The sequence below is a fragment of the Cynoglossus semilaevis genome, chromosome 1, assembly GCF_000523025.1.
Source record: "Cynoglossus semilaevis isolate Cse_v1.0 chromosome 1, Cse_v1.0, whole genome shotgun sequence".
In the NCBI taxonomy this organism is placed as follows: domain Eukaryota; kingdom Metazoa; phylum Chordata; class Actinopteri; order Pleuronectiformes; family Cynoglossidae; genus Cynoglossus; species Cynoglossus semilaevis.
The window spans coordinates 7477730-7490523 of NC_024307.1; the positions used below are offsets into that span (position 1 = coordinate 7477730).

General features: G+C 42.1%; 1 protein-coding gene across 1 annotated transcript in view; it reads left to right on the plus strand.

The window, feature by feature from the left end:
* Positions 1 to 361: 361 nt before the first annotated feature.
* The window catches only part of eml1 (EMAP like 1), a 40099-nt gene continuing 27666 nt past the window's right edge, over positions 362 to 12794 (plus strand). Inside the window, exon 1 of the mRNA XM_025059765.1 lies at positions 362 to 1029. Within this exon, the coding sequence (XP_024915533.1) occupies positions 963 to 1029 (67 nt within the window). The 5' untranslated portion in view covers positions 362 to 962. The remainder of the gene's footprint in view (positions 1030 to 12794) is intronic.

Genomic DNA, 12794 nt, shown 5'->3' on the forward strand with positions numbered 1-12794 from the left:
GCAACTTTGTAAAATGTATAATTATAGACTATCTGAATTTAAAATATTGTAATTTTTTTTTAAATTTTTGCTGTTATTTTGCAGTTCGAGTCCAGACATTTCTTTTTTCTAAAATTTTTTTTTATCCAGTGACTAGTGACCTCTTTCTAAACTTTATCTGCATTTATTCGTGTTGTTTTTTTAAAATATTTTAAGCAGAAACAGAGTCTTGTTAACGAACTCCTCAGTCTGTTTATCTCTCCTCTCCTCCCGCCCACTGAAAGAAGGAGGGGCTCCACGGCAGACTCCGCCTCCTCTGCTCTGACTTGTCCACAGTGTGATGACAGCAGGAGGCTGGGCTATCCCATGCATTATCTCTTCCTCACACACACACACACACACACATTCACACACACACACTCACAGGCCTGGACACACTCACATAAACACACTGACTAACAGCCAATACCAGCGCCCGTCGGCCTGCGCTCTCAGCTCCAGCTCAGCTGAAGCTGTTCTCCTGCTGCTGATCACTGAGAGCTAACAACAAACAGCTGCTTCAGCGGAGGAGGAGAGGAGGAACCAGGGAGGAGAAGACAAGTTGAGGGGAGAAACAGAACCTCCGACAGCCTCTTGTTTCCTGTGGACTCGTCCTTCAGGCGGGACTGTTGTTTCTGCTGTAGTTCAGGGACTTTTTTGGGGGGAAAAGGAGGAGGAGGTGCAGGAGTAAGAAGAGGGAGCAGGAGTGGGGCTGGATGTTCACATGACATAATCAAAGTGAATGGGTTGCCATGGTGACTCACGCAGGGAGCCTGACCCGTGTGGAGTGAATGGAGGGGAGAGCCTTGGACGCCAAGTGAAGGATAAACTAGTCGAGAGGAGTCACTGAAGAGAGAGAGCGAGGGAGAGAGAGGGAGAGGGAGGAGAGATTAGGGAGTTGGTGGATAAGAGAGGAGCACAGAGGAGCAGAGCAGAGGCTGAGAATGGAGGACGGATTTTCCAGCTACAGCAGCCTGTATGACACCTCGTCACTGCTTCAGTTCTGCAACGGTAAAAGAACTCACTCACTCACTCACTCACTCACTCACTCACTCACTCACTCACCCATCCTCTTCCTCCCCCATCCCTCGGCTCCTACAGCTGGGTGGTGTTTTCTCTGCTCCTGACATGTCATCAGCTGACTGGCTAAACTTGACACTGGACACTACTTGTGTGTGTGTGTGTGTGTGTGTGTGACTTTGGTGAAATGAGTTGCAGTCCAACACTGATGTGTGTTTGACTTCAAGATGTTTGGTTTTAAAGGAAGGTTCTGTTTTTGTCGGTGCTTGAATAACGTCAACACTGCATGCCGACCTGAGAGGGCGCTAATAAACAACGGGGGGAGGAAAGTGGAGGTAGAGGGCGCAGTGCTCACAGCCGGGTGCTGATTGTGTGATTTCTCCGGTTCTGCTCGCCCTCATGTGTGTCGTGTTATGAAGTGAGTTCTTTCCAGTCGGCCAACTGTGATTGGTATTGTGAGAGGGGGGAGAGAGAGAGGGAGAGAGAGGGAGAGAGAGGGAGAGACGCTGCGTACGTTCTGAGTGTTGTCCTCCAAAATGAAACTTTGTTTGCTGTCAGAGACGGAGAACATACTTCAGCCTGTGGGCGGGAGAGGGAGAGGAGAGGGGGTGAGGAGAGGGTGACTCAGGGATTACCAACAGCAGCATGACACATCAGTATGATGACATCAGTTTAGGATTTGTTTCCAGAGAAACGTCATTTTGTTCTTAATGAATAAATAAATAAATGCCAAAAGACGAAACTAAAATCCGCTCCAAACCTCCACAGAACAGACGTAATGAATAAATAAATAAATAAATAAATGCCAAAATACGAAACTAAAATCCGTTCCAAACCTCCACAGAACAGACATTCTAGAAATACCTCCAACAATTCTAATTACCTGAGTTATTTGGTTTTTCATTTCTGTTTTTCATTCATGTCAGACTGTGTGGTTTTTTATCCTCCATCCACTCCTCTGTATGTTGACGACCTTTTCCGCCTCACTACCTGGGTTTCTAAACGAGTTAATGTTTAACAGATATTGATTGAGCAATTTCACATCCAAACTGAAAGTACTTGAAGCAGACTGCACTGCATGTACTGTAGTGTACTTCTCTTTTACAATATGCTGGTGAGTTGAATACTTTGGTTTACTGTAGTAACTGGGTTTTGTTCTTGCTGCTGTCTATGATGTAGATTTTTCTGGTTAAATAAAGGTTCATGGATCAGAATAATGTTAGTGTTTGTCAGTGTGAACCTCAGGTGAACCTTTAATCCTATCAAACAAATGTTGAGTCAATGCTTTCAAAATTGTAAAAAAAGTACTTCACTCTGAATGTACACGCTTTGCAAAAATCCTGAATTCATTGAAAATTTGAAAATGATGCATTATGTATGCCAGAGCTCTGGGGCTGTGATTGGCTGTCGGTTGTTTGACTGACAGTCAACTGTGTATCTTCTACATGGTAATGTTTGGATCTAGGAGCGACCACAGCAGACTGCAGATGCACTCCATGAACTCGATGTCATTTGTGGAATGCATTTTTAGTCATTTAGCAGCACTAGTCACAGTGTGGCGCTGTTTAGCAGAAGTCATCAGTCATTTTGGAAGCAATGTAAATGGCGCTAGTCGTTAATGAAGAAATCAATAGCATTGACTGTGCTGTGTAGGCAGTGGAGTCAGAGATGGAGAAATACTGGAGAGGGAAGTGTAGACGTGGAGGAACACTGAGCTCTGATGGATCGACATGATGAATATAGAGCTGTACAGACAGGAAATAAACAGATTCACGTGATCGTAGATGGGAATCTAAATGTAGGTCTCATTAACATCCCTTGGTTTGTCCATAAATGCTAGTTAAAACAGGTGTGGGCGGTGTCTTATTAAATGGTAGCCAGCGCCACCTAGAGGGCCACAAATAAACTTTCAGTTTTCCACCTGTGGACCTCAACAGTCGTGGGACTGTAGATGTTATCAACTGAAGACAACGGAGTTTGTTATTGATGAAAAGTTCAGTTCCAGTGCAGCTGTAGCCAAAGAACATACACAGTCAACTTCTTTATATATGGATTTGGTTTATTAGTAAATAAAAATCAAACCATGAGTCAGGTTAGTTAGTTAGTTAGTTAGTTAGTTAGTTAGTTAGTTAGTTAGTTAGTTAGTTAAACCGATACAGTGTCAATACTGTATTTATATGTATTTATTGTATTTTATACCATAAATATTGGGCTTCAATATCAAGAAGGCCCAGAACCCTGTGTTACTGAGGTGATGGTGGTTAGAGGTGGGACGGTCGGTCCGACCTGAAAAACTGGTGTAGCCGTGCACAGAAACAGAAGCTTCACAGCAGTGTCTGATGGGAAATAACTTTTTACACTTACATTCACCCCTGTGCTCACTTTGGTGTGAACGGTTATTGTTAAAGTAGGACTGTTAATGGTTAACAGTGGGACGAAGCTGGACACAGGAAGACCACCAGGCTTCGACTTTTGAGTTTTTTTGTAGGGCAAGAGAACTAACCACTGTTCCACAGCGTAGACTGAAGTTTAAAACCCAGCTACCTGCACTGAGCGATGAAAAGAAATATGTGGCTGCAACGCTTGGAATGCATTATGACGTTAGAGCTGCAGCCAATAAAAAAGTTTATTGTTTTTTATCTTCAACCACTTTGTGCTGCTGAGACCAACAGAGAAATGGAACAGAAGTCAGCAGAGATTTGTTCCACCTTTATTTATTCATCTGTATTTACGACTGTAGTCAAATCCAAAGTCACTTCACATGAACTTAACCATCTCAAACAGGCCTTTGGACTTTTTGATCCAGGATTCGAACCCTGAACCTTCTTCCTGAGTTCTGGAGTTATTTCCATAAACGTTTATATACACTGTGTGAGGTCACCAACAACAATTAAAATATTTAACACAGTGAAATAAGGCAATTCAAGACACATCAATAAGGGTTAGGGTTCAAAGTCCAACAGGGACCAAAACCAGAACAAGTGGACATTGTTTTTAAGATCCTCAAACTAATCCTAAGAAAACCCAGTTCCATGGAACTTGGCTGTTGAAGGTGTAATCAGATGTTCAGACTGATGGAGTCCAGACGGAGTCCATCCATTATCTGTCCGATAGCTGGACTTGATCCATTTAGATTCAGTTCACTCGTGACTGTGGGCAGAGGGAGTGTGTGGTGTGAGTGTCTGTCTGAGAGTCGACTCAGTAAGAAAATGCTGTTACAGGAGACGATGCCAGAGATTTAGTACCCCCCCCCCCCCACTACCTCTCGCAGTCACAGTCAAATGAGTAAGAGTGTGTGCACACACACCCTCAGTACCAGGGTGTTTGTGTGTTTGACTGTGTTGGGCCTGTAGGCCAGAGTGACGTTGTACTCTTCTGCTGTAGCTGAACCCAAATCTGCACAGACTAAGAGTCAATGATATCATTTATTTTTGTCTCTCTGTCTCCCTCATTTTCTCCCCCACTCCTCACCCGTGTGTTGCCGAGCGTCCAACCAGATTAATGTTCAGAGACGAGGTCAGCTAAACTGCACAGAACAGCGGAGGCCGTGCACTGTCCTCAGGGGGTCTGTTAGCTTAGGCTAACAGGAAATTAGCTTCATCACACTCTGACCTCCACACCCCCACACACACACACACACACACTGATTACAGCGTATAAAGGGAGGGAGGTCTTTCCAGCATCTGTTGTTTTGTTGGTTTTTTTCCGTGTTAAATCACATTTGGAATCTTCTGGGTCTGGAGGACAAGCTGCTGTGGATTGAATTAGTTTGTTTTGTGCTCCAGGTAATTTGATTGCTGCTTTGCTAAAATAATTTACTAATGTCACCAAGTCAGCTTTAAGTAGAAAGACAACATTTGATGCTCTCAACCCATGTAGACCTTTGCCCATGTGGACCTTAACCAATTCCCAACCTTGTTTTTTTTTTTTTTTTTTTTTAAAAAAGCCTTTTATTCTTTTTGGTATTTTCAATCATTTTCATCAGTTTTGTGATAATTTTAAAATCAATGTGCAATGAAATAATAAAAAAAAGAAATTTAAAGATTTTACATAAAATAGACCAAATCAATACAGCAGAGAAAAGTGTTTCTTTGTTGTGGTTCCCAAAATGATGGGCGGGGCCCCTTGCAGGGTGTGTAGTTATTGTTATCATTTTTATTTTTCTTAAGAATACCTTTATTGGTTTGTTTGGAGAAAGTTAGGTGAAGATTTGAAGCAAAAGCTGTGAAAATCAAAATGTCAAAATGAGGGGCGGGGAGTTGATAATGGTCCTATCTACAAAAGCCCACACAGAAAACCTCAACAGGACAGGACTTGATATTTTATAATAGATTTTGTAATAAGTGACCCCTGCTGGACTCTCTGCATATCTGTGAGGGTTTAAGGCCTGAATTCAACTTTTAATAAAACATCTCCTGTATCTTTATTCTTTTCTCGCCCACATCACATTTGACTTTGACGATTTCTTCCCATATTTTTTCATTTCTTCAGTGCTGCTGGCGTATCATCTGCATATAAAACATCCCTGTATAAACAGTGGGAGGAGATGGTGTAAGAAAAGTGTGTGTATCTCCACCCATGCTCATCTGTAACTCATCTGCACAAACGTCATAAATAATTATCTGAGTTGAGGCTGATTTTTTTTCCCCGCCTTTTTTGGAACACGTCTTTTTTTCTTTTCCTTCTACGTGTTGCTGTTTGTCTTTTCATTTCCATCGTATCTCTGTAGGCTGTGCTCTCTGTCTCTCTGAGTTTGATCTTTCAGTCAGAGCCTCTTGTCGAGGGCCTGCTTTTTCTTACTTCAGATATTTGAGAAGCACAGTCTCACCATGAGTCATGCTCCCTCCTCTCTCCCCCCTCTCTCCCCCCTCCTCCCTCCGCTCCTTATCTGCCTTAACTTTATTTCTCCTCTTCTCCTGATAACATAATGCCTTGCAGTTTGATTCTGCAGATCAGTCCGCCATTTACCGCCATTAGTGAGAGATAGAGCCACTTCTTCTGCCCTGTCATGTGTCGTTCCTAACAGCAGGCTGCGCTGATGAAGAGTCGGCCGCAGGTTGCGGTGTCGCTGCAGCTGATTGGTGTCTGTCCTTGCTGTCAGGTGACAGATGATGTCTTTTAGGTCGTGATGGCAGTTTGAGGCCTGTGATGATGCTGATGTTCTTGTCAACCTTCTCTCTCAGTGTTATATAAAGACAGTGACCTACGCCACTGCTGTCAGTTAGGGACAGTAAACATGAAGGTCAATGCTAACGCTTATAGTTTTCTACGTTTTCATTATTGGCCTCTCTGCAACATGACCACCAATCTGAACAAATTACGTTACACGATTAATCACAATTAATCACAATTAATCCACGATTAATAATCCTGATCTACAGCAAACCTGCAATTATTCACATAAAAAAATGGAGTATTTTTGGATGACACTGTAGTATTGTGTATACATTTATAAGTGTCCACAGGCCAGAGGGGGGCCGACCTAAATGATCGACTGCTGCCTGGAGAACGATGGCTCCAGAATCTTTGTATCTCTCAAACATCAACTTGTCAATCAAATGATTGGCTGAGATAGAGCTGTGGGTAGAAGACCAAGAACCCCACAAGTCAATACTGAGAGGATTATTTTAACTCGATGTCTAGCAGCTTGCTGTATTGACATACAGTGTTTGCACATTGTTTTAGTTTCCATGGTTGATCAGTTGTTTGAGTTTACACCGTGGTACTGTTCTAGAAACTACTTCTATCATAACTTTTTGAGTTACACTTCCTAGTTACACACAGAAAGATAGACAACAGACATTTGACATTTGAGTAAATTAAATAATATTATTATCTCTTTGTACCATTGTGATAAATTACTGACATTTTTGCAGCAACTGTAGAAATCTAGAACCTGGGTCAGACTTTTGTTTCGTGCAGTATTTTTTCTGTCTATGACATTGAAGGACATCAGCCACGTGAGTCTGATTATGTTGGGTTTTTTTTCTCTTTTTATTTACAAACTGTGAACACATCTGTCACCATTCACATCTTTCTGTGTTTTTTTTTCTTCCACCAAGAATAGTCACACCCCCACAGCGTGACCCACAAAAACAATGAAGCGCACTTCCTGAGCTAAATATGTATCATGACACTGTCTGCGTCACTGTGTTCACGTGCAGTGTGTGTGTGTGTGTGTGTGTGTGTGTGTGTGTGTGTTGGTGCTATCAGAAGGTCAGGACAGCAGAGGAGACACTCGGTGAGTCCTTGAACCTCGGTGTCCTAAATGTGTAAAAATAAGAGCCATAAACAGACTGCTGTGATGCCTTTACTCTACACCACAACACGAAATGTGTTCAACTCAGCGTTAAATTGTGGTCAGAGGGACGAGGGCGAGTCATACATCAACACAAGTCAGCAGAGACCTGGAGAGAGAGGCTATTATTTTTAGTGTCTGTGTGTTTCCTTGTTTCCTCGTGTTCTTAAAGAGTTAGTTCAGAGTCAGGGAAGCGTGACTAAGACAAGATTACTGCCACCAAAGACACACAGTAACTACAGACTAACCTCATACTGTATGTAGTAAAATGTACTGACATAGATGCTAATCTGCTAACACAGATGCTATCACTGGAAATGATGTTTATACCAAAGAAATTGGTTAATTATAATGCAGATTAAAATCTTATTCACATAAAAAAACTCAATTAAAAAAAATTCAAAAAACAAGTTTTCCTCACAAACCTTTAAGTTCCTCCTGGGAATTTTATGGAAAATAGATGTGTTTTTTAAGTGCTTTTTAAAACTGGGAAACAAAAAGAAATTGATCAGCTGACCTCAGTGACCCTGCTGGAGGATGAGGTCGCAGAAGGTCAGAGAGATAAAAGAGAGCCAGACCAGAGAGGAGAAAAAACCTGCTGCTAACAGAAGGAAATCTCTAGAAGGTTAAGGGTGTGTGTTCAGACGAGGAAAGGGGGGCGGGGGGGGTAGAGGGTCCTTTAGGTCTCCCTTAGACACCTCTGTTCAGTTGGAACAGTGATTTAATTGTCTAAGAATGGCTCGATACTTTTCATATCCGATAGCGATGCTGCAACTTGGAGTATCTGTCGATACCGATATCAATCCGATACATGTTTTCCTCTCCAGCGTGCCGCGGGCTGCTGTTGCTGAGGCGATGATGTTCCACTTTACGGCATGTAACGTTACGGCATTGGATCGGACTATAATTTCTGTTTTTGATGTTCAATCCTGAAATTTTGAGCAAAATCGGACCGATACCGATCCTGAGTATCGGATCGCACCATAATTTAAAGTGGTACATATGTGAATAACATTCTGAATCAGTCAGGTTGTACCTTCATGTACGTATGCACACACTCAGGTGTGTAACTCCCCTTCATGACCTCATTAGACACACATATTTACATTTAATTGATTCAGAAAAAAATGAAAAAAATGAATCATTTGTGTTCACGTTCATCGTCTGCAGTGGCATTTGTCTTCGGTGCTCTGACAAGTCGTGACCTCTGACCTATTTCAGAGACCAAACCGGTGCCATTGACTTGGACCAGTTGTTACATCAACTGTTCTAATTAACCTCTGCTTGGCCACGCTCCAGTTCACACAGGCTGCTCTGCATTTAATTGGTCTCCTACATCTGCTGTCAGTGGAGGACACCAGAGAGGAAATGCCTGGTGTGTGTGTGTGTGTGTGTGTGCGCCTGCCTGTGACAGATGGAGAAGGAAACTGGGGATGCCGTTAGAAATTCTATTAAAATGAGATCTCTGAAAGATGCAGAGATAAAAAAAAGGTGGAACCTGGTTCGGTTCTTCTGGTTGTTTGTTGTTGTTTCTACCTCTGCTGCATTTACTGAACCTGAGGTTATCTGGTCTGTGTTTCAGTCTGTGTAACCAAACCAAAAGCTAAAGGAATAAATCCCACAATGCACTTTTTTGTATTTCCTGACTGAGCTAAAAGAAATGTACTGGAGATTATAAGAGGAGCTCAGGTGTGTTTTTTTCATCTCTGGTTAATCATAACAACATAACCTGTCACATGATCATGTCGGAGAAACAGAGCAGCAGCAAGCAGCAGCAGCAGCAGCAGCAGCAGTGGAGACTCTCATCACTCACCACATCAGATTCTATCCTTCTCTTCAGTCATATTTCATCCACTTCATCACACATATGAAACTGTTCTCATACCAAACTGGAAATTTGGTTTCCCTCTAAACAACACTGTTACTGGGCAGACAACACACACACATACACACACACACACACACACACACACACACACAGTGTGTCCCACCTCCTGGTTGTTTGTGACTGAGGGACAAAGCCTTGTTTGATGTGAAGAATGAGAAAGAAACTTGTGTTTGGGCCTGAAGTCAGTGCTGAGCTGCGTTCACTGATTCAGTTTCTCTCCAAAAGTCACAGGAAAGAGAAAAACTGCTGATAAAAAATGACTGCTTCATGTAGTTAACTCTGGTTAAATATAATATAAATATAACTATTGAATCACACAATTACTGTCAGTAGTTAAGATTAGATTATTAGCTTAGCTTTACTCTGAATGAACATTCTTTACACTGCTGTTTGTTTATTCTTGTTGTTTATTAACCCAAACAGACAACACTGTGGACAGAGTGTAGTTGTACAGTAAACCCAGTACAGATACTGCAGTAGACCTTGAAGACAATCATAAAGTCTTCATTTATTCATCAATTCTTAACCTTTTTCTTAGCAGTATGTCATGTAGCAATGATTTAATGAGGTAGAGCGAGGCAGACAGAGAGAGAGAGAGAGAGAGAGAGAGAGAGAACAAATGCAGTCTGCTGCTGAGATCAAACACTCTGACTTTAGGGATCACCAGCTTTGAAGAAAATCTCTCTCATATATCCAGCATAATCCTTCTATCACACTGTGAACGAGTGTGTGTGTGTGTGTGTGTTAGGTTAGTGGCACACTTACAGAATGAACACTTTTGGCTCAGTGGTGTTCACCTCATTATGTTGTTGTGTTTTTTAATCCCTCTATCTCTTTATTTCACATTCCTCTCAGAAATCCTTCAGTGACTGAAGCAGAAACTGCATTTAAATGAACGACGAAATCCTACATTTGTCTATTTCATTCTAACCAAACCTTTTCTGCAGCTCATTTTAACCAAAACTTCACTCAGTGACGTCTGAGGAATAGTCACGGATGTAAATATCCTTCCAGTGTTTTTGTAGGAGAAGTCTCACGATAATAACACAGAACTTTACTCATCTTTACGCCTGTCTCCTGATTTAATTTTTCTGTAATTGACAGCCGATGCTAACACAACTAATAATGATGAACCATGGCCCACAAACTGCACTTTGTCACACACATTTAAACTCTGCATTAAACATTACAAATAAATTAAATTTTACAAATGAAAGTTGAAAAAGAAATTGCTACGTTAGGGTTAACACGTCGCTAATGTAGCATGACACTAAAAATGTCGATGTCTTGTTGTTAACCTTTGAACCGGGTTGATAGTGATTCATATGTCGGGTTGTGTTTGACAACTTTGAAGAACACTCACTGTAACCTTTTTCCAGGCTAACAGTATGTTAGCTGCAGCTTTCGAGTCGGAGCTCCCTCTGCTGTTCAAGGAACAAAATGATTAATGGGATTAATTGATGATTTATTTTCTCGTTAAGCTAACCGTGCTAACAACTGCACCCAAGTCTGTTGTTTAACGCATTTGAACAGAAAGGATAGAAAACATCTGCTGTATTTTAAAGTTTCAATTTAGGTATCACCGGTCACAGAGTGTTAGTGGGGGTTTTTTAGGTGTGTGAGAGAGTGTGAAAGAGAGTGTGTGTGTGGGGGGGTGAGCATCAGTGTGAGAGCATTGAGGTGACCTGAGTTTGACCTCTGGAAGGATGTAGGTGATGGGAGGAAGGAAAGGTTTAACATGTCGGCAGAATCTCGAGTGGCGGCTGTTTGTCCTGTCATCACACTGGTCCTTAACGCTGCTTAGGTCTGAAGTACACACACACACACACACACTGTCTCCTGTTTTGACTTGAAAATCTCTCCTGTCTCTGTTGTTGTGTTTCCTTTAATCTCATCTGAGGTTCACACGTGAGGGCTGCTCTTCTGCTCTTCTGCTCCTCTGATCCTCTGATCCTCTGATCCTCTGATCCACCTCTGTCTATTTTTAGTCCTGCTTTGGCAGGAGCCACAGGCACTTCTTGTTACCCAGGTGTCTGACAGACACGTGACCAGGAAGACGACATTTCCGTCGTGTTGTTTTCCTCCTCCTTCACACTTTTCCACTCTAATCGTTTTATTCTGTTTTTCTCACCTGATTATGACGAAGTCCGTGCTCCCAGTAATGAACCTCACCAACGCTTGTCCTGGTGCTGCTGATCTGAGACCCTGCTGGTGGGACATGAACGCAGCAGTGATAATAATAGAAGAATGTTGACTTCAAACAAAACCACAGTCTTTGTCCTGCTGTTGGGACAGACGGTTTCCTGTAGATCTATCATCTGCTGCTGTTTTTTTTTCCAAACCCCCCATGGTGGTGCATCTGAACCTGGGAGCTGAACTTTCCATCTAGTCTGTGCTGATGCACTGGTTGGTGTCTGTTTAACATAATTAGAAATAATGTCTAAGGGAGACAGTCTGTTTTGAGACTTTTCTTTATTTATTTGTTCGTCTGATTCTTGACTGTGCACAAACACAGAGGAGGGGAGTCTTAAAGTCCACACAGCTCAGATACACAACAACAAATCAGACGCACAAGAGACAGAAGAGACACTAAAGACTAGGGATGTCCAAAAATAACAGCAGACCAATATTATCAGCACAACTATGTAACATTTGTAGGAATCGTTATTGGTTTTTCCACCGGTAACGAAAACCTGATTCCTGGGTTTCACCAATTGATGTGTGACTTACAAAGAGTTTTGGGGCTGCTGGGTTTAAACCTTCAACCTTGCAGACACTTCCTTAACCACCAGGCCACCACAGCCCTGCTGCATTAGTTTCGACATCCCTACTAAAGAGTCTAGAATATATATTTATAAATATATAATATTTATAAATATATATATAAAGTTAGTGACCTAGTTTTTAGTGACTGTCTTTATATATGTATTTACGTAAATGTGTATATACATACATATACTGTACATTTATAGGTGACTATATGTAATATATATAAATGGTAATAAATATATGTCTGTGTATACACTATATTCATATATAAATATATATTCATATATCTGTGAGGTACACAGATTTAACCGTACGTCAGCCTCCTGGCAGACAGGGGGCAGGTCATGAGCCCTATGTTTGACATCAGCGTTTTGACACTGATTGGTCCCTTCCTGTTAATCAGCCGGTCCCACAGTGTATTGATCGGTGTAGGAGGATGAGATGAGCCGCGGCCCGTCTCCACCCGTCCACTCCACCCGTCTTCATTATTGATGAGCTGGAATCATTGGTTAGTTCTGCCGTCTGTTCGTCGTTCCCCGTGAGTCGTTGACTGAGGTGATGGACAGTCACTAAAGCAGCAGAATAAAATCTCCGTCCTGAGGAAGGTAATAAGGAGCAGTGTGTCACAATGCATTAGCCCCCAGCCAACAGTTGAGGCCACATCTGTCTGGTGTTTGGTGCCACAGCCACATAATGACTGGGTAATGGAACCAGGAGAGGAAAAGAAAGTCAGGCGTTTTCACAGGATGACTGACAAAAATTAAGTAATTTAAGCAGCCGTCTGACAGGTGTGAGGAGCAG